General features: G+C 38.7%; 1 protein-coding gene across 2 annotated transcripts in view; it reads right to left on the reverse strand.

Annotated features, from left to right (window-relative positions):
- Positions 1-23,608, reverse strand: part of LOC119147510 (contactin-3-like) — a 109,362-nt gene that overhangs the window by 42,711 nt on the left and 43,043 nt on the right. For both annotated transcript variants that reach the window (XM_037386646.1, XM_037386644.1), the window contains exon 3: positions 11,850-11,945. In XM_037386646.1, the coding sequence (XP_037242543.1) occupies positions 11,850-11,945 (96 nt within the window). The remainder of the gene's footprint in view (positions 1-11,849; positions 11,946-23,608) is intronic.

Below are 23,608 nucleotides of genomic sequence, written 5' to 3' on the forward strand. Positions count from 1 at the left end.
TGCACCAGTTTAATTTGAAAGTGAATGAATTTGGATGCAGTCACAAAATAGGGAGTAGGCATTTTCATAACCCTCACAGTTCAGTATGAATATGCACCCAGGAAAGCGCTAAAGCCGACAGGACAATTTAACGCAAGATAAGATTGTGCAGATGAAAAAAACACTCAATAAATGAAATTATTAAAATATTTATGGACTGGCTAATGCAAAAAGGCTAATGAAATAGCTTATCATAATTGCAAGGTTTTTTTAATCAATATTTAAACTCCTTCCATTAATGTAATTTTTTAAACTCCTTCCATTAACGTAAATAACAGCAGCATATATGAACAATTAACAGTCTCAAGACTTTTCTCAAGAGTTAAAATTCTGTCATATTTGGAAACACTTATTGCTGAAAACAGCCATGTACCTTTCTGGACTTACAGCGTTGCGTCCTCAGGTGAACCAATGGCTTTCACTAAAAGTTCCTTCCTATATAACATAAGAGGTGTAATTATTTTATGATAAGGCAGGCCACCAAGGATTTGCCAATGAAAGATAGGGTAGGTAGTGCAGTGGGAAGCAAAACCCTATGATCTAACTTGACTTGAGTAAGACTTCTCAGATGCGCCACAGGAGTCTTATACACAAGCCAAAGAATATTCATACAGTCCACCAAAAAATAAAAATAAAAATAAATCCGTATAGCTGTTCTCCCATCTTCCACACAAATGCCAAGGTGTAGGGGTCAAGGGTTTGCTGTTGAATTGAGAGGGCTGGTTGTGTAAGCAGTGTGCAGCAGTGCGATGGCATCTGTACGTCATTCGGGCTGTGGGCTGGCACTATTCCATATCTATCAACCGTTTCAAATGAAAAAAATAAAATTAAAAACAAGAAAGTACATCTGAAGAGTCTGAATGGGACTAAGACATCTTCGAGAACAAAGATTGTATGGTCTTGGTAAATGGGAAAGACCAGAAAATAAAGCAAAATTCCATTTCTACAGAGCAGCTGGATGAAGTGATCACAAGGGTGAGGGAGAGGTTGTAGACCAAACTAGGTATCAATTCGGGAACTATAAGAAAAAAAAAAATTACATTTTCAGCTCTACATCAAACTCAGACATTCACAAGACACAAAAGTGAGGGAAGCCAGGTTTTATTGGTTCCAGTATTTATTGAGCTACTTGTTTTCCTTAACTCAAAATATTATTTTATTCTAAAAAAACCTCAAAAAAGAAGAAAAAAAAAAAAAGGACATCATTCAAAACATTGAAAGGGGACGGACAGATCTGAATACGCAGCAGGAAAATAAGCAGCTTGATTTCATTCCGATTATATTGAGTTAAGCGAAGAGTAAACTCATTGAAATCAGTCATTATGATTGTGAAAGCCACGCAAAGTGTATTCCAGCTTAATTGGATCCTTCAACAGCCTATGAATTAGCACTCCTGGAAACCTAATTTCCTATTCAACATATATTTTCATCGGCTCTCTTAAAAAAGGAGCAGAGCGTTTCTTTACCAGTGCCCCACAGCCAATACCTCATTTTATATTTATTGTACTTTACAAAATTGTATTCTTATTTTCCAAAAAGAATTCATATTGAACAACTTGTTCTGTGATTTATTATGTTTACACCATTTGCCTGTTGCTGATCCTAGGGCACCTCAAGGGACATAAACTCACTTCCTCTCTGTCAATTACAAGTTTTCAGTTGATTTTCTGTTATAAATGGAAGTAATATGTCTCTCCTGGGCTTCCTTGGAGATCTAAGCCTTTGCTTTCCAAGGCATTTTTTCCTTATTTGGCTACCATACATGGATAAGGTATTGCAAATTACAGTTATTACTCAATTTTTATTTGTTTACTGCATCTTGGTTGGCTTCTTCCATTTATTTTGCATTATGTGATTATTATTTACTGTGCAGTCTACAAGTCACAACACTCTCAGCATGCTCATACTGTTCTAGGTGTTTTGTGCACCTAAGTGTTCAATTAAGAATTGCTTATAAAATTGCCTGTCATTTTTCAAGCCAATTTTTTTACAAAATTCAGTAATTAAATCAGCATGGCCTTTGAGGTCTACCATGGTAATTTCCTGCCATCTACGAGCCCTAAAAAAAGAACAACCCAAAAAAACAAACCCAAAACCCAAATGCTGCTAAAGGAACATAAGGGGTCGAGACCCACACATAGTAGTTTTTAAACGGAGCTCAAAGTTAGGCTTTAAGCTCATGTACATGCTTTTGAAAAGCTTGCTTTTAATTACATTACACATTTCTTCCAACATAGTGGAAGACCACTGAATGGAACCAGGGCAATTTTATTTCTTTCAGAATTTATGAGGCAGCTGTAGTTGTAGAAATCCAAAGCTATAAACGAATTCAGGAAGTTGTCAAAGCAAAAGTCGGGGGAGGGAAGGCATATAGACCTGCGACCAAAAGAAGAAGGGCAATTCATAAAGTTTATTTTATCCACTAAATGCACAAAATCTGAAATTCATCTCTTGCTCCTTTTGCTCTAGACCATCACTCCTACACATCTGCTCAATATGTATCTGTTAGCTCCATAATTGACATCTAAATGAGATTTCTAAAATAGCCAAAAATAAACGACGTCAACAATATTTTTCTGAAACAGATTTAAACTTATGTTCAAAACCAATTAGATTTCAAACGGTGAAGCAGATGTTTCCATAAATAACCCTGAAAAGAAATTAAAATACTTGATTTTGAGTGCATCAAGCTGACAGAGAGTTTTATTTTTTAAAGAAAAGAAGTTTCATGTCAATCATTGATATCCAAATCTGTGTTATTTCATAAAGTTCTCAAATTCAGATTTTACAGTATTCTGTAATAGAGATTGAGGGGGAAGCTGAAGTATCCTGGTATTTTCTGTCTCAACTGGCACTCTGCCTAACCCACAGGATGGTATATGGCTTTTAAAAAACTGCAGAAGAGTAATCAGGCAAAATTTAGCAATGACTGAAACCGCAATTCAAGACATGGAAATCTGTAACAACCAGCTATTTTGACTTATCTATCTTAGAAGTAATGAAAAAGCAATGCTAGTTTTGAAAGAATAATGACAGATTCCATAATTAAGGAAGAAACCAATGAGATCATCATTTGGCCCAGTTTCAGCTCAAACCACGAGGGAATGAAAAATGGAGAAAAGCCTCTCGCTTTGTGGATGAGCATCGCTCAGGAAGGAGTAAGGGCTCCAGGCACAGACACGGAGCAACAAGGTACAGTTTTGTGGAGCAGTCACACACAGAAACATCCACTGCTGAGGACAGCTCTGCATGTCTGTCTGCACAGGAACCTTGATGAAAGTGCAAAGAAATTGTTTCAAAGTGGGAAATTAATCTGCATGCGGTAAAAGTGCACTAAACTCCCAGAGGATGCTCTTAACCTAGACATAAATGGTCCGTGGTTTGCTGCAGCCTAGTCCTTAGAGGATTACACTGCTACGGATTTAGGTCGCTGTACTCATGGATGCGAATGCCCCCAGGGGTTATAATGCATTTTACCTTACATATACCCCCTTCAAGTGTCTCATTAACTACTCTACTCTTCTTACTTGGGCAAACTGCAGCTACTTTACTCCACTTAGTTCACTGCCTCAAGTAGTCCATCAATCCTTCAGCAGGCCAGCGCACCCATGCATGGCTATTCTTGGTGCCTGGACTTCAGCTAAAAAGGGGGGAAAAAAGGTAATACTTTTATCTCTGGAATAAAATGAATCACATCTTCCTTATTCCTTTGGAAAACATTAAAGGTTATTTTACAAATAAAAATCTTACACACCTAACATAGGTGTTAGTGATCATCTAACATACGTGTCAACTGGGTAAAGTCTTTAGGTGCCACTGTCAAAAATTGTATTGTTTTGACAATGAAAAAACTCTTTAACATTTTATTGGAAATAAATTGTACATGGTTTTATGGATTTTGTGTTAATGTGCTAATTCTTGAGCACATTAAGTGCCCAGAAACTGAAAAACTGCCTTAAGTATGTTCAGCTGGGAAAAAGCAAAACAAAACTCAGAATGTGCATTTCCAAGGGGAACCTGTGTGCGTGCAAGTAGTTAATCCACTAGTAATGCAAATGTCTTTAGCTGCAGCCACTCTTCAGACTACAGTCTACCTACAAACTGTACGTTGGCAGGTGTTAATGTCTTCCATGTAAAAATAATGACAAACACAAAACAAACCTCTATTGTAGGGCTTGAATTGTGGCCACCAGGAGTGAGACAGCGAGTATCTGCTTAAGATCGCCACAACATTTTCCCAACTTGGGGACCAAAGTTTAGAGATTTAGAATTCCCACCAAACTCTTTAGAAGAACTTTCTTCTTTTGGCTGAAGATATTTCTGTTTATACAAAATGTAAATGCATGACGGGAATCTCAGTCCAGCTACAAAAACCAAAGAACATATCCTGAGAAACTGATTTTATTCCTGAGTATAATGGAAACACTCCAATTTGAAACTAATGTATACCATTAACTGTTTTGGCATAAAAGGTGAATTATTTTATAGATAAAATATAAAAGATCAATTTTCAGCACACTGTGCAGGTAATAAGGCATACAACTTCTGTGTATGGAATAACCCAAAACAATGACAGAAGTGAGAGAGACCAATGTAATATCTTGCAATTTCAATCTACGCATTTAATGAGAATATCGAAACATTTTAGCTGAAATTGCAAGGTTCCTAATTCAGGCTAACACCTGATTTCCATTTTTATATGGAATATGGTAAGAGTTCACTCGTTTTCTGGATTTGAAATGAGCTAGTGTGATGTAAAGAAAAAAAAAAAAAGTGACACAGTTCTTTAAACACAGTTGCAGCATACATTGTGTTTTTCTTTACTGCTCCCACATCACAACCATAGAACCAGCCCAGCAGTCACAGCTGCCCAGGTGACACAGCTCCAGTGACGCAGGATAGTACTCTGAAGGTCTGCCTTTCTCTATACTGAACAATTTTTAGAGTTAAGTCTTTCAAAGCAGCATCAAAAGCAAAGCACACCATTGTAATTTAAAAACATAAGCATATCTAAACTCATCCTTAGGAAACACAGATGTTCCAAGACTGGCAGCATAATTTCTTTATTAATATCATACACACAAAAAACCCCAAAAACCAACTTCCCCCAAACAAAAAAAAACCCTTACAGTACGTGCATTTCCAAACAGCACATCCACTGGAAAAGCAGCTCGGCCATATGGCCTTGCCTGCTCTCTGCCTTTTCTCCCTCTCTGCTGCCACACGTGGGATTTGACCATTAGCTAGTGTTAAGTTTCAAACCAAACATGACCCTGTAATATAAAAGTGGTCCCTTAATTGGCAGGTTAAATGTTCCTTGGTGCTCCGAAGGAAGTCCAGATGCTAATGGAAAAGTCTAAGAAAATGCTTTTCTACATTTGGGTTCCAATGTAGAATAAAAACCCAATTTTGCTTCCCTTATAGCTGTGCTGGATGATGATGGATTAGTTTCTCTTTATCACATTTCAGAACTAATTGTTTCAGACTAGCTGTCATTCAAAGTGTACTGGCTCCAATCAAATTGTTTGCACTCTGGAAGTATGCAGAAAAGTAGGAAACTGCTTTGGGAAGCAATATTTAAATACATACCCATTAGCCATATCCATTTCAAATGACAAATTGTTCTTTTAATCACCTCCCTAGAACTTTACATTTAATAGCTCAGAGCATTTCTAAACAACTCTGTTGTGCTTTTTCAATAGTTGAAAGTATTTGAAATTGCTTCCTGCCTGTAATAATTTTGAGGATAAAAAGATGATATTTTAGTTTATTGCTCAACTAAAACACATCTGATTTCTTCTGAATGTTAAATATTAGGGAGATAAACTAAGGGAAGCTAATGGAAATACCCAAGAGTAAATTTTCAAAGGAACATACTAACATTTTTAGGTGGAAGTAGTAATTAGTGACAAGTTTCATTTGGTAGTCTTGCACTCATTTAGGAGAAGGTACTTGGTAAACCCCTGTGAAAAACAGAAATTACTTGCAGTACTCTTGTTAAGATTGTAATCATCAGCTATGACTGTGTGCTGAGACTGCAGCCATCTCCCTCCTGCCTCTTCCCAATCAATTACCTTGTTTCCAAAGAAAACCTCAAATATTTTAGTAGAGAAGATGAAGAGCTGGAGGAAAAAAAACCCTACAGTTACAACTTGGGGATAAAAACAATCTTAGTATGAGGGCCAAATCAAGTTATTTTCTCCAATTTTCTCTTTTTCCCAAGGCATACCTGAGATACCTGGGACTAGCAAAGTGAAAAGGCTTGACGTGAACTTTTTTCTTGCAAATTGGTTCTTCCTAGTCTACCTCTCCCTCTTTCTTTGCATCCCCCTCTTCCAAAAAATACCCCATCACCAAGAGGCATAGTTTCCCATTAAAAGACAGCACATATTGCTGCCTCTTTCAGTTTATTCCAGTTCAAGAAATGAGAGCAGGTATCAGCAATAACGGGCACATCCCATAGTCTTGCAAAGTCTTCTGGAGTGCCCACATTTTGCTGATGAAACTTCTGCAGTATTACTTCCTCAAAAGCCCGCCCTGCTCTTGGCTCTCTCCTACAACGCTTCAGTGAACCTTTAGTGAAAATAAGTGTACTGCAGCCAGCAGGAGCTGGTCCTATCTTATGCAAAGTTCCACCTTGGGCTATAGGTGAAATTGTACCCCTTACTACACAGACTATAGGTTCTGGCATGCCCTCTCACCCTGCCAGTGAAAAGAATAATCTAGCTTTAATAGTGATATACAAAAATATTTTTTTTTCCAATTTGTATACTTGGGAATGCTACTTTAAATAAATGAATGACTGAAGGCTAGAATCTTTCCTTAAAACAAAATGATAAAAAACTGCAATATTCCCATAATCATTTTGCAATGGTTTTTCAAGATGTAGTGCAAAATTTACGAGAGCTAGTATTACTGATCATAGGTATTACCAGGCTTTATGCGCTACTCACTACCTGGCTATGAAGTTATCCCTCACGATTTAGATACGTCTCTTAAATTAAGACTTACAAAAGGGACAAAAGACCAAATATCTAAAAAATAAGTCAGAAACACTAATATATTCCTACGTTCAGTGTCATTGCTGCGCATAGTGAAACATGGAGTTAGACTTCTGTAAGAATCTGGAGTGATGCTGTGCTTCTCCAGTCTGCCCTTTTCCCACCTGGACTCACATCTTTTGCTGAACGTTTCTTAGGCCACTACACACCTCCACACTAGCTTAAAACCACGTACTGTCAAGTAGCTGCAGATGTTGCACAAATCCATAGATGAGGATATCCTAATTTTAGTCTGTTTACTTCAGCCTGGAATACAGGTTTATCAAAACAAGTGCTTTAGAAAGACTGATTTGCTAAAGGGCAGAACAGAGAAAGCAGCTCTGTAGCATTGGTTTGTTACTGGTGGTGAAAATAATGCTCTGACAGATAGAAATCATTGCAAAATCCAGCTGTGAACATGCATTATTGTCCCTCATCCAGACAAATATAAGTGTCCCTTGAGTACCATTTGATTTCAAACTGTCAGCTGAAATTTGTGCAGATGATGACGAGGACACTGGTAGGACTATTGCAAAATACATTTTTAAATAAAAATACCATTTCTCCTTGGCAGGTTGAGAACAGCTCGAGAATACTATGGAACCATTTTTAAGGCCATTGCTTTTACAATATTCAACGTACTATTCTCCTTAGAATGCATTTTTGTGCAAAAAGCCTCATAATGTGCCCATTGAAAGTATGATTTATTGCTCATGCCCAGATGATTGTCATCCACAATCCGCAACAAAAGCAAAAAGTAAAGGTGCAAACCCAGGATGCTTTCCACCTCCTGCAAACACACTGATGGTCAGTAGAAAAAAAAGCCCATATTCTCGAGTTCTGTCAGTTTGGTTTTGCTTTGTTTTAAGGGTATGAAATGTCTCCAAAGCCAAATAAGTAAAATTAATTCAATTTATAGCTCCCTGAAATATAGCATGTTGACGATTCAAGAGCTGCCAAAAAGAAACAATCAAAGCATCAAAACATTTTGGGCATATGAGATATTTTCCGTGCTCTGTTATTCATGAAGCAGTCTTGCTGGAACTTGCAGGTCTCCAAATAGCAATACAAGAGACGAGCAAAAATTTGCAAGTCTAAATACTAATTTACAACAGACATGACATTATTCACTGAATGATTCGTCATACCAAACAGTGAGAAAAATTGGGATCTATTTTTCCATGATCTAATACCATTACATATTAGCATGTCACAACTTGAAAATAATATGCTAGAAGCTAAATTGATCCCTACCGTTCCAATATGTTCCATTTATCAATTAAGTCTGCATTTATCAAGACATGATAGGAAGAGGGAGGACATATTCCTGCTGCTTTGTATATGTAGAAATACCCTTGCCATAGCACAGGAAATAGGAACATGTATCACAAGAGGCTAAACAGGAATATAAGACAAGTAGAATTTCCTTGTCATTTCCAAGCAACAGCTTGTCGGCTCCACAACATTCTTGCCATTTACTGAAGTTCTCATGCGTTATGGTCATATTTCAGGAGGTAACACGGCAAGCCTGAATAACCATCAGGCAAATCTTCACTTCCACCATTAAAAATCACTTTTTTCTCTGTGTATAAAGTGGCCCTGAAACCACCAAAGACATCAGAAGGACTATGCCTCCTTTCTTCTTCCTCTCCCGACAAGCAGAATAAAACTCTTAAATCCAAAATCAGTATCAGATTAGTAAAACTGACTGTATTAAAAAAATGCAAATTACAACATTCACCATAACAGAAATAATAGCTTAAGACAAGCCACATGGTAATCAAAATACACATACAGTAGTAACAGTAGGTAAAATCCAAAAGGAACTTGCAGATTTGCTTTACTCAAGCCTTTGTCACTCCTTAGATACCGGTTTTGGAACAAAATCAATAGCAGTGAAAAATCATTTTTAGATCATCATATGTCTAGCCTTTTCAATTCTTGGCAGAATGGAAAAAATCAGCATTGCACGAATGTTTTTTAACCAGCTGCATGTTAAGTGTGTCCAATATTACATTCTGTATGTTGAGATGTTTGTTATATTGACAGTCCTTTAAAACCAAACACACAACAGTAATGCATTAAAAAGTCAACACAGTTGTACAGAGTTCAGTAGAATTTAATGGTTGTAACAACTAAAAAAGATAAAGAGATCTAACTAAATCAATTTTAGATGCCATTTTATCTTTTGAGTATGTGGGCGAGATGATTTACTGATTTGTGGAAAAAACCAGGGTATTTGAACAGGTTTCCTGTAACAGAATTAAAATTACGTACAGAAGTATGGTCATGCAGAACAATGACAGATGACCACCTTAATTATCCAAAAAATCACTGCTCAATTAAAATAGAACTTACATTAGCTAACATAAAAGCCAATTGAATTAGTAAAATATCTGGGGGGAAGCCTTCACACACAGCCAGTCATTTATTGAATCTCCCACTCAGTAAATCTCAAACAAGACTGCTAAAAAAGGGAATGCCAAAAGAGGGAAAATGCACTAACTGAAGAAAAAATTGGAGTGCTTTGTGATACAGCTCATGTTTAATGACAGAATTATAAAACTGATCTGTGCACCCTTAACTGAAAACACTGAGTACCATCTTCCTCCCCCATACACCAACAGCCATCACAGAAACAAAGCTAAAATCTAAGCTCAGGCTATGAAGTTAAATGGAGTTTCACTGTTGGTTTAAATCGTAGATGTCCATGCCCTGATGGAACCGAACTGCAGACTTCCTAAGGACAGAAGTACCATTAACCTCATGAATAATTCGCTCCCCACTGAAAGGAGATATTCCTATTACTGACATAAATATCCATGGCTAAGACAAGCAAAGAAAAGTATGCCAAATAGGGGAAAAAAAGCAGTTTCCTTTTCCCACACTACTACATTTCTTTTGGGATGAACAATAGTTGCTATTGTAACTGGAATACAGTATACAGAAAAATAATCACAATTTAATCAAGTCTCTTCTTGAAGACTTCTTACAGAGAATATAAGAAATCAGCGCAATTAAGCTAGCCAGAACTCAAAAATTGCATGACATGACTGAATACAAAAGAAAAACATTTTGGGCACTAAATGAGAAAAGCAAACAAGGTATTATGAGAAGGTTTTTAGAACTGGTATTGTCTGCAATTATTTGATAGCTGAGTGCAACAAATACAGAATCGATGGGGAACAAAACCAAACCAGATCATCTATCTGGAAAGGGCTGAGTAGCCCCTCAGAGCCAGGTCAGGTGTTCCTAAACTGCCTCCGCTATTCCTAACAAACTACTTCTGCTTAGCAGATGGATATTTTGCCTAAGACTTACTGACCTGCATCCTATTGTGGCAGATCTAGAGGCACTACTGTATGCTTGATGTCACTGTGCTATAGGTTGGTTTTGGTGAAGAAAGAAGAGGAAGGATTTCTTTCCACCTCACTCCATGTCTCCTGAAAACATTACTGATTAATCCTCCAACTCAGACAAATCCAAGGATTTTAAGTAGTTCTGCTACCAATTCTCAGTTCCATTCGATAATTCAGGGAGCCCTCTGTTCTCTCTTTTTTTTCATGTTATAACACAATTAGCATGGGAGTTCTCCATCATATCCCATCTGCTGACTGCAAAAAAAATTCTCACCCATTCCACATGCTGATTTCAAGCACTGTTCCTAGTAACATAAGAATGTTTTGTATCACGTCCTGTTCAACACCTCAAACTTAAATGTTACAAGAGTCAGGCAGAGCTGTAATTTGACCGTCACCTCTGGGTGTATATTCATGCAAGGGATAAGAGTACAAGGATGGCTGGGGTAATTCAGAGTTTGGACTGCATACAGAAGCAAAATTTAATCATTCTAATTCTTAGAGATAGCTGAGTGAATGACCCATTTTCTCAGCAGCTGAAAAGACAAAGCTGTTGTAAGGCTATAAAAATGATTTAAGAGTATGTATCAGTTTAGAGAGAGAAAAATTCTGCAAGCTCAGACAGTTGTAAAATTGCCACTTTATGGTTGTGTCTGCTTGGACTCTACCAAATTTAAGAGGCCACAACACCTACATTATTGTATTCAATGTTTAGTTTATACTACCTTGTCTTTACAATCAAATCTAATGTTTAACATCACAGCCCTTCAATACTGAGACTTCACATCAATTAAAAACAAATAAACCCAGTTCCTTTCAAATAGTACTTGAAACTCAATACAATTAGTCAAAGACTGAAGATGCAGAATGAATGCTAAAATGCTCTTGCAACTTTTGTCCACCAAGAATCCACATATCCAGTTCTCTCCCCCCCCGCCCCCCCCCCCCCCCCAAGACAGGAGTGTTTTAAATTATGCCTATATCATTACATTGCACTATCAAATGCCTTGACTGCAAGAAAGCAGGCAGATACTAGCATAATTAAAGACAACTGTCTACTCTTTGCAATTGTCTAGTCATAGTGAAAACGAGATTCATCGAGGCTTGGCAATTGTGAAATTGGGCAGAATTTAACTCTAGAAGATACTAAATTAATTACTGGAAATATCATAAAAATCAGACATGTTAAGTGCAAAGAAATTACGAGAAAAGCATTTCAAGATAAAAGTAAATCCTCTAAATTATATCCCCCTCCCTATTTTGCTTTTGTTTTCTTTCTCTCTCTATTTACTTCAGAAACTAGATTTCATTCTTGCTCTCTCTCTGAAGAATACTTCTGGATTCCCAGGGTGATATTCCCCTTTACCATCAATCAGCTCCGGTTGAACACAAAGCCTGGAAGGTCCCTTACCTCCAGCCCGGGGGGGCAGTCCACAGAGCAGCACGACTCCCTGCCCCTCGCGAACGGACACTGCGCTCCTCATTTTTGTCCTGGAGTTTTCAAGATCTGTTTTAAAAAGAGAGGTGAGCTGTATATTAGGAAACAGAAAAAACCCTAAAAAGTACAGGAGTTTCAAGTTCTTAAACCCTGATATCACATCTCCTGCTACATAACTAGATTCAGCTATTTCGGTGGATCAGTTGCAAAAGAAATAGCTGTTCAACACGAGGGAGGATGACAGAATCAGGACTGAAGTGTACTAGAATGTAATTAAACAGATCCTATGGCTAATTTTGTTCTTATTCTAGGCTTATTCTACCCTAATTTTGATAACCAAAAAGGAATCATAAGCAAAACGTAAAAATAGGTCTTTAAGCCCTGGTTTCTTCTGAAATGAAGGCTCTGATGAAAATAGCATCAAGATCCTACTGAGCTCCTCTAACCAACCACAGAATAGCGCTAATAACACAGCTATTCAGGAAACTGTTACACATCTTTCCAAATAGAAAAGAAAACCCTCAGCCTTCTCCCTGCAGCAGAACCCCTTGTAACATCACTAAGCTCTGGCGAAGGCAAGAACTCTGCACCTCAGTGCACTGACCCAGCACTCCGCCTGGCTTCAAGTCTTCTGTAATCATTTGAAGCTGTGTAACAGGGGATGCAAATGCCACTGAGTATACATAAACACAAGTATTTAATCCTAAATTTATATTAACCTTCCCTCAAACTAGTGACTCAAGATCCAAGAAAGTATGGCCTCATTATATCCTTGAATTAAGCTAGATATAACATTGTTTAGAAACTAAGACTGAGGTTCTACACTAAGAAAGATTCTTTCCATGAATAAACCATATATTTTTCCATAATAAAGCCAAACAGAAAACAAAAATCTATTTGTTTATAACCTTGTAAAGGTACTAATGCACAGTCTTTAAAATAAGGCCATTTTATAACCAAGGAGTAGAGCTGACCAACAGTAGCTACTTCCCAAAAATACAGTATTTTTTAATATTGAAAAGCAACAGCTGTTACAATTAGAACACTGAACAAGAGTGATTAGAATTTCAATGCTTCATTTAAAAGAAAAAAACATTTCATGCTCCAGTAAGATATTGTTGTATTATTCTTTGTTACTGCACGTAAAGCTCACAGGAGGGTTTCTTAAAAGTGCTGGTTTCAGCTTTCCAACTGAATTTCTGTGCAGGTGCATCTCAGGGACGTTCTCAGGCACAGATTACATTGGGATCCAACAACTCCCAAGTCATGAAAGGAATAACCAAGAGCTGACAGCACCCCAAAGCACATACACTGCTCCATATTAAGATGAAAACAGCTATGCAATTCAGATTTAAGAATTTACAAAAAAAATTATATATTTTTACATATAGAATGAATTTAGACCAAGGTTTGCACTCTTAGATCATAACCACTGCAAGTCATAAATCTTATGTAATACGCAGAATTTCTGTAATTAAAATGAAATGGTTCATCACTGCTTTCTAAGCATATGCACTCATTTCCTGCAAATAGAGACATCCAGAAACTTGGTTGTCTTTGCACTGTCCATTGGGCCATATGAGCAGGCTGGGATTTGGGCTGGCAGCACCTTGGGAAGGGACAGGACCTGCAGGGCGTGCCGAGGCATTCACAAAGGCACCTCCTCATTATCCTGCAGGTACCCCGCAGCGACCCACCGCAGCTCTGCACTTTGATGCGTTGCAATATTGTACTGCAGAAGTTATTAATCCCTGATTGCAGATGAAGACTGCTGTCACAGGGAATATTTTTTTGGGAAACAAGAAGTAATGCAGAATGCATCAGAAAATGAAGAATGAGCGATACTACAATAAAAGAGTAATTTTTCACTAATTGGCAGGAAGCTCTCCATTCTACCTTCTAGGGTGGCTGAAGTACCAGACTAATCACACAGCTGCGGAAATATCATCACTTAATTCATTTATATACTTGCATTTTCTCTTTACACATTGTCTGGCACCACTTTGAAAAATAACTAAATACCACCATGCAAAAGAGTAATAGAATTCTCTATTAGCATTATACAATGAAACCCAAACCTCTGACAGTACTCGCTGCTTATATATGAGATTCTGGTCTGATTTTCAGGTATCTCTGTAGCATATTCAGAGTATTAAAGGTCAAAGACAGTCGTGTTTGGTGGAATAGTGAGAGAGTTTGTTTCTTTTTGTGTATGTGTGGGTTGGTTTGTGTTGGGTTTTTTTGTTGCTGTTAGGGTTTTTTTTTTGTTGGGGTTCCCCCCCCCCTTTTTTTTTGGTTTGGTTTTTTTTTTTTTTAATAAAGCCAGTATTCTAAAGCAATAACAGCTTTATCTTCTAACAAAACTTGCTACTACATGAAATCATTGGGAAGGAACATTAAGTTCTCAGAAAACTGACAGAGTAAATAAAATACTGTAACAAGTGGCCAAATAATGGAAAAGATTGTTTACTTTTACAGATCGATTTGTATCTCTGAAATCAGGGGCACTTATCCTGCTGAAATGTCTTAATAGATAAAATATAACTGGAAACAAAGTATGAAGATAAGAACAGGGCAGAAGAAGTTTTTGAGAAGCAATGAGTCAACAGGACTCGCTTTTTAGCGCCCCATGGGATGACAATATCCCACCGTTTTCTTTGAAATAAAAGGGCAGAACATATATGAAGTATTTCTGCATTTTATCTATTGATCTATGGATCATCTTATTCATCATCTGACTTTTAAAACTTATCTACTTTCTCAAACTAGTAAGCAAAATGATGTTTTAGTTAAGTTTCTCTTGCCTACATTTTTTTTTACTTCTTACTTGCATGTATTGTTTGTTATGCCCCACTTTGATCTCCTTTCATCTGAAATGCTACCATTCCAGCAGGAAACGAGCAACTAGGCAAAGTCTCCAATTCTAACACTGAAAATATTTTGATAAAAATGTTACAAAACCTGACTACAAAAGGAAAAAAAATTGCAGCGTAAACCCAATCTAGACCTTTGTAATTTGCAAATTAAATGTTTTTATTGCCTGTTTATAGTTTGCCATATAGAAGAAAGTTTAAAAGTAGCAACTGAGACTTCCCGACTCCTGAAACAGCATTTTCTTCCCCTTTACCCTGCTAATACTCACTGCTTTAGTACCAAGTACATAAAGTTACATCAACTGAAATACATATGCCATTGCAATAAAATGGAATAAGAAAATGTAATTCAGCTTTATTGAAAAGTCTTTTATTCTGCCCAAAAAGGAGAACAATGAAACATGTTCTTGCACATACAAACAAGAAAGATACAAAAACCACATATTCCATTGGGTTCTCTCCTTGCATTTTACAAGCTAAGTTTTAAGTCTCAAGCACATTGCTAAGAGAGATTTCAAAATATGAAGTAACAGTAGCATGAGTATAATACCCCGTAGTAACTGTTTTATGCATTTGGAACAGAAGTATTTAACAGTTCGTGTGATAACCCTGACAGCTAAAAGACACATGTTTGTGAATTCATGAGGGGAAAAGAATAAGCTACCTGAAGCATCCATGTAGAGGCAGAACAGAACTTGTTCTCACCTGATGTCAACATGTGAGAAAAAAAAATTGATCTTCACCTGCAGAACACATGCCTGTTGACTGCATTCATTGCAGTTCACTGCAAGTACCTTCCAAAATGTTTCCAGTTTCTAAAATCTTGTGTAATCAAGGAAGGTAAGCAAATGGATCATGCAACATCAGATCAAATATTATGCCTACACTTTGAAAAGACACAGAAGACCACTTCATGAAAAATCCAAATAATTTTGGATGATAAAGCTGCCCCCCCCCCCCCCCCCCCAACTCCTGGCTTGTGGCAGCACTGAGTTATATTTTGCCAAGAAACTTGTGGCAGCACTGAGTTATATTTTGCCAAGAAACTTGTGTGATGTTTCACCCCTGGTCACACAGATCTGTACATAGGATTTTCATGAGATTAGCAGAGGCTCCTAGGAGTTTGCTTGGTGGTTTTGGTGGTTTTTGGTGGGGTTTTTTTGTTTTTGTTTGGTTGGTGGTGGGGTTTTTTGTTTTTGTGGGTTTTGGGGTTTTTTTGTTTGGTTTGGTGTTTGGTTTTTTGTTTGTCGTGTTTTTTGGTTTTTTTTTTTTTTTGGTTTTTTTTGTTTTTTTTTTTTTAAGTAATGCACAGGACTTATTCACTCCCTGCAGAGAAGCAGGATTTAGCAGGTCTCCAACTGCAAGTCCACTGACGCCCAAGTATCTTATTACACTTACCTCTACTGGTATTTATTGTCAACAGACATTTATTAGCAATTCTACCATGTTTTGGTAAGAACACTGCAGAACAAGGGTTCATATTCTACAAACTGAACTGTCCCTTAAGAGCCACAAAAACATTTACTCCATTACTTCATTAGACTCGTTGTTCAGAGCAGCAGAACTTGTTAAATATACTTTATGTGTAATTCTGTACTGGTAAGATGCTCAAGTACCTAAAGTCAGACAACCAAATCTTAACTGTTTTTCTGAACAGGTAATTCTGAAGCGGGAACTTTGTTCTATGTCAGCACATAATGAAGTACTAATTCACAACTCGCTTGCCCTGGTAAAAGTCACATTATGAAGAATAAATGAAACACCAGTCTCTCGGCTCCTAAGAAAAAAATAAAAGCCTCAGCATGTTGTAACAGCTATGTTGGTAATGACAGCTTCTGGAGGACATGAAAGATGACAAAAATTGTTTCTTTAAAAAAAACCATACCAAACCAACCTCTTAACTAGCAATTAAATCACCAAGTTATGTGCACACACAACCATCTTCCCCCCAGCTCTATACCCAAAATTGGCTATAGCAAGGCGTTTCCATGACCCTGGACTTTATGCTACTTTAGACAGATACCAGGAACTGAACATATACTTGTCATAATTTTAGTTTCTTAAAAATATTGTTATCTGCTCAACAGAACAGTTGGGATACACGGCCTGTTAACCCCACCACACCGCCTGCAGACAGACAGGCCTGTGATACAGCACAACAGAGCCAGACATGGAGCAAGCGAGACTGCATGATCCCTGGGATCAAGCCTGGGAGAATTGTGCTGGAGTGGGAGGGAGGGATGAGACCAAAAATTATCTCCGTAATCAATTACTGTTGGAGATAGAGAGAGAAGAAAAATATTAACAGCGCACAAGTGAGCATTACTCAAAGCATGCAAAGAACCCTGGTGATTTGTCACAGTGAAGAGATTCACTGGCTACTGGGGAACCACCTCGACAGTTTCATTTTTGTCAGGCTAGTGTTACAGGGAAAGCATATAATTTCACAGCAACCTCTACAAAGTCTCTTAATGCTGTCATACACTGCTGAACTTTCATTTTATAGCACGACATTTATCTGTACAAAGCTAACAGTACAGCAGGTTACACACACACACTATAGAGTGTTTTGAAAACCCCGTTTCAGAAAGAGGAGCAGCTCCAGCCCTGCGAGCGTACTTGGGCAGTCCAGGAGCACCAGCACAGCTCCTCGGCTGATATCCAGCCCTGCTGCCTACAGCCACCCAGGCCCCAGCCATTTTGCCCTAAAGGCTCCAGGGACAGGGCAAGCAGAAACAGCCTCCCACCCTCAAGGTAGTTTTTATTCACAGCCCAAAGCACTGCTTAGACAACTGAGTTTTTCATTTGAAATGCTGCTCCCACCTCTGCTCACATTACATCGGTCTCATTCAGCAAAGCCCATCCGACCCTGGTTCTCACATCCACAGCAACACTGCTAGTAAGATATAACAAACTTCTATATAGAGCAAAAAGGGGGGGGAAGAGACCACCACATGAAAGCAGAATGCCTGACAAGCAAGTCGTGCAGGGATTAACAGGCTGCTGGAGCCAGTTGCAGCGAACAGTACCAACCAACACCACCAAAAACTTCCTTACAGAAATTTAAAAACCCTTCATCTCCCCTTAAATCTCTTGGGGTGCAGCAAAAAAAAATAAAAAAATTAAACAAGATAAAATTAAAACACTCTCAGCCCAATTAAATGATTCTCATTTAAAAGTCAGACAACAAAGTCTGTGTCTTTACATAACACAACTAGGAAAAGCCAGAAAGAAATTGGCACAGAGCACAGTGAACATGAGATGCCAGCATGGAAAGAAGTAGAGGAGTCTTCAGTCATGAGGGAGAAAGAGGGACTGAGAGATGAGATGTTTTTGTGGGCTGTGTGGTACTGCAGGAAGACAGCAGTAACAGCAGAGGGGGGGAAAAAAAGCAGCAAAAGGAACACTAGTAGCATAAAAGCTGAGTCAACATCTGATGAGCAGGGAATTATTGTTTTAAACATGCTTTGCAGTGGCAAAAATGCACTGAAAGAACTGGAAAAGATAGTGTTACAAGGGAAACGTGTGTTTTGAGAGAAAAAACTTTCTCCAGTAGGTATTTCCAAAAAATATGTCTTCCATCAGTTTCTATTATCTCGGAATTACCGCTCAACTCAAGGCAAACACAGCACCGAATAACACAATTCAAGCAATTTGGGAAATATCTCAGGAGAGAAGGATGTTTGCTCAAGGAAATTATCCTACAGCCACGTTCTCAGATGTAACACAGATTTTGACTGCTGCCAAACACTTTCCTAAAACAAAATCTAAGCATATCCTGACAGTCTACAAAGCACCTCCATTGCTAACCACTCATGACCACAAAGCAAGTTTCGTGTTGAAGAACACGAGGCTACTGACATTTTAATAGCTAAACAGACAGGTAAATGCTTTACCAGACCTAAATCTAATTACCTGAAGGTTTATTTAATAAACAGCAGTGTTTCCAAGAAGACTTACATTACTAAATAAATCAATGAAAACCATCCCACAACAGTTCATTTTTGAAGCAGTGGGAACATGCAGATGACAATGGGATTATTTTTCTCACTTCCACGGACTTCACTCCTTTATCTTCCTCAAAACAGCCACCTTCCTTAAAGAAATGGATGGATTCTCCCACAAATATTACAGAATACAGGTAGGTTATCACCAGAGAGTATTGCCAGGATACGGGTAACCAAAATCTGACATTTCCCCATCTCACTTGGTACAGAGCACCTGGCAGAATGCCCCACTGCTTTGATTAGGGACATGTGGACTGTAACAGATGTAACGATGACAAATAACAGATATAGCAGATGAGTAAGTGTCCTTTCAACAGATGTCTTAGCACAGCTGCTGCTTCACACATAAAAACACAGCAACTTGTTAGTCAGCATAAAAATCCAGTATCCACAGACCTTCAAAATATTTGTATTTCTCATCAAAATGTGTCCTACCTGGGTTAAGCAAAATAATATAAAACGCTAAGGTTTATATAGAGCTGCAAGCATAACAGGGAATGCCCTGAACTCCAACACAGCTAATTAAAAAACACAGCCCCCAAAGAAAATCTTTGGGAGCTGCTTCAGCCCTCCACAGCCTGTGGACCACCTCTCTGAGGATCAGGTTCTCCAAAGCTCTGCAACCTCAAGAACACATTTCTTGCCGTGTTTGAAACTCTGAAGGAGCTTTGTCTGTTGACGTTTGTCCCTCCAAGGCCAGCTTTGCAGCCAGCAGGCACATGCAGTGAAACAAGCCATCTCCCCATCCATGATCTACAACGCCAGAGTAATTTGCCAAGGAGGAGAGAGTAAACCTTATCCCATGACCCACTCTGCCAGTCACCTGTGCCATTTCCTTTTTCAGAACTGGTTGGTTTTACCTCTAGCTCCAGCTGCTGCTCAGTATTTTTAAACTTGACATGTTGGGGATTCTGAAGAGCTAAACCAGGTTTTTATTTTAATAATTCTCCAGTACACTGTTTCTCAACCTAAAAACAGACAGGTTTGTCAGGTATGTTCGCCTCAACTCTTTAATACAAAAAGTACAAGGGAACTTAAGAGAAGGTGACCATTTCTATGTAAATTATTTCAGTAACCGACTTGAAGCCAGCCATAGAGGGGATAGGGTGCAAGGACAAGAATTAATACTGTATCAAGAATAATATTTTCAGAAGAAATTCAAGCTTTTAGTTTTATTAGCAGTTACTGGTAGGTAAAAAAATGTAGAAGCAGAAATAGAAGCAATATATTTTCATGGTAGCACGTTTGCCTGGTTTGCATAGGGGAAGAACAGTTATTTAACAGTTATTTAACTGTATTAACTATTCACATCATGATTTTAAGAAAGAGGTAAGTGAATTTTCACATTTGACAAAACTCAGACTTAGTATTGTGAATATAGCATACGGTACTGACATTAATTGCTTCTGTGATCTTCAAATCTAACATTTCTGAAACAAGGATGTAATGTACTCTTCCTACTCTTCCTTGGGTACTCCACTACAACTGCGGCAGCACCTACCCGAGCACAAAGACGTCGCCACAGCATAAAATAGATTCTGGAAAAATGCTGCAAACATTTATGACTATAAATCTCTTAGGTTACTAGCTAGGATTAGATTACATTAACAGGCTCAGGACAGGACAGATAAGAAAAATGATCTATTTCTATCCAGACACCATGCAGCAACACCGAAGTTGTAGCTTAATGAATGTTCAGGAGCACATCAAAGCAAACCAGAATATATTTTGTTTACTTTACAGTAGCCAAAAGTGGCTAAAGCAGATGGTCTGTAGTTACTTTCCTTACAGGCTTCAGGGAACAGGAAAGCAGTGAACTGCATTTCTTACCATGATATCACCTGCAGGTGACAAGCAAAACTGGCGTTTTCTGCTGCAGGTAAGGCAGAAGCAATAAAAAATCCAGCATCATTGTGATGCTGACAGCAGAGATGTTTAAAACAATAAAAATCTGCTGAGTTCACATAGAAACAAAAATGCAAAATATAACTTCAACTCTAGGAGACTGGACATTGTACGTTCCAAGTGGATGAATCATTTCTTGAATGAAGATGAAAGCCAAATGACAAGAAGTTTCCCATGAAGCTGCATCTCCAGCCTGTGCACAAGCACAAGTTCTTAAAATTATTTAATCGAAAGCAAGAAAGCACTGTATAATCTAATTCAGTATTCTTGTGCAAACACATTACTCTGTAGTACCTCATAAAATTAGAAGAACATACTGAGGTTACCAACTCAATTATTTGGAGTTAGAAAATGCCAGAATTGAGGCTGCCCAAAATCCCAAATACTGGCCAAGAGAAAAAATGAAACCCCAAGCAGTCAGATTTCAGCACCAATGGCTTGAATGGGAACGTGTGTTGGTCCCTGTTGGCTGGGGACATGTTGCAGCTGGGAAAGACTGAGAGGCATTTGCCTGGCCATCAGGAGAGAAGCCACCAGGAAGGTTTCAAACACTGGTCCCGTGAAACAGACACCCAGACTGAAACCCCCAGATCCTGAGAGCTTCAGGCCCCACACCATGGTTTCCCATGGGGTCTGGAATGCTTTAGCTTAAGATGCAGTTCCTACATGTTTCTGTCATTCCTCACACCACCTCCATCCTGCCCCTCTCCCCTGAAGATTCCTTGCAGTCTTTGCTTCCCCACCAGCTCCGGCCTCCTCAACTCTTACCAACACTCAGACTCAGCATGTTCCTCAACTTCTCTTAAAATCCCTTTATCCTCAGTCTCATAAAACGCATCCCGCCAATCCCTTACCCCTCAATTAAGGTCACAATATGAACTACAATCAGTTAAACTCCTCCAGCTCCTCCCTTTTAATCCAGATGAATTTCACAGCTTTTGCTGCTGGCATCTGAAGACAAGAAAGACCATCTTCTCTCAACTGCAATGCCAGACTATTAGGTGAGCACTACAGAGAAACAGCAACAAACAGCAAGAAAGGGGAGCAATTAAGACTTTGGGCATACCCCCATGCTAAGACTTCACATGTAGGGGAAGACCTAGAAAGGTATTTTATTGCCTGTATCTAAGGTACAAGGAGAAGGAGATGCTGTACTGAAGCTGGGAAGTCTCAGGGAACAGAATTTGATGGAGGTGTCTCTTAAAAAAGCGAAGAGTCAATTCAACCAAAACAGCCTAAATGCCCTCTGGGCTCATTTTGGAGCTGCTCAGTATGGCGAGCTGATGATTTGTCCCAGAGCTCCCTACTATTAACGCAGCCTGTTTCTTGTCTTACCTGGAAACCTCTCCTTTCCTCAAGTGCTGCTGAGTGTATTTAATTAGTTGTTGAGATTCTGAATGTTCAATGGAAGGCGTCAAATTATTTTGCACTTATGGCGAGCTGCAGCAGGCATCGAGTGCACGGCAGCTCTTGCTGAGCATGGACTTTGTGCTCCTGATAGGATGTTTAAGAAAACTCAATGAGCAGTTGCAACTTGCAGTTGCTCCAACACGCACAGCAAGACTCACTGGAGCAGTTCTACTTATCTACACTGAAATAGGTTGTCACTGCAAGCAACTTTCTTAAGCTTGTACCTTCCCATCAACAGGCTCCCAGCAGTCAATAAAAGAAATCATTTAGAGTGGAGTGAAGGCATAAACACCACTGTGACCCTCAATGCGGGTGCTAGCTTTGCAGCGGCTCTCAGCAGCACGCTGCCCACTCGCCTGCCTATCGCATCGTCACAGGAGTTCCTCCTGGTATCATTTCTTAGGTAGGACAAACCCAAAAGCTGGAGCCAGATAAGCTCAAATTAGAATTAGAACTCCAGACAGCTCACAAGAAGCAGTAAGGCTGCTGCATACTGGATAAGGGTTTAATACAAGAGTTACTGAGTAAAATTGTATTGAGATATCCAGGAGATCAAAACCGATCTAGCAGTTCCTTCTGATCTTTCATCTTCGAAAGACACAGATAACCTATGGCATAGCTTATTTTCTCAAATCTGAAGTACTGTAAACACTATCTTTTATCTTACCAAAGAACTCCTCTGTTCATACCAGATATCAAACACATGCTGATCAGCCTGACCAGAACTATAGACTGAGTCTACCCACTGCAATTAAGCCAAAGTTTCATTTGTGTGTCTCACATCTACTTCTGCCCCCCATAGTCTCTATAAAATCAGAACGGCCTTTTAAGTATCTGTGCCCAGTCTGGTTACGAAACCTCTCTTCCAATATTAATCACTGCTGTGACCCAGATGGAACAGAGACAAATTTTTAAAAAAACAAGCAATAGAATCCCCATGCAGATAGCAAATCCCATGTTTTGGTTTACAAAAGCAGGAATAGTAATTGTTACGCAATTAAACTGAGAGGTAAATAAATGATAAAAATGCATTTGGTCTTGCTCAGAATGAACTGGTATCTGACACGGTGTTGTCTGGAGGAAGAAAATAGACCCCTGCAAACATGACTTGGAATAAATTAAATTCATTACACAAGGCAATGATCTGTCCTAAAAACTCACTCTAACTTGATCTACTTGGACACCTTATACAGTGCCAAATCAATGTCATTCAGGGCACATGGCAGCCATACCATGGGGTGGCTAAGTGTCTTGTTTCAGCTGAGAACAGCCGCGATGCATAGCAGCCCTTTTCCAGCCTCTAGACCAACATCATCTTCTCACAGACACTGGGATGTGAGAAATTGATTTTACCCTTGCCATAGGGTCAGTAAATACTGGAGTCCGGAGTAGTTTAGGTCCCACAGTTCAGACACAGAGCTCAGACCTGGAAGCTCTGACAAATTTTTTCAGTAAAGAAAGATTTGTTATGAGGTAAAAAGGTTTCTAAAAACAAGTAATCCCACTGAATCCCCATGAGACAAGCCAGGAGAAAGAC

The sequence above is a fragment of the Falco rusticolus genome, chromosome 4, assembly GCF_015220075.1.
Source record: "Falco rusticolus isolate bFalRus1 chromosome 4, bFalRus1.pri, whole genome shotgun sequence".
NCBI lineage: Eukaryota > Metazoa > Chordata > Aves > Falconiformes > Falconidae > Falco > Falco rusticolus.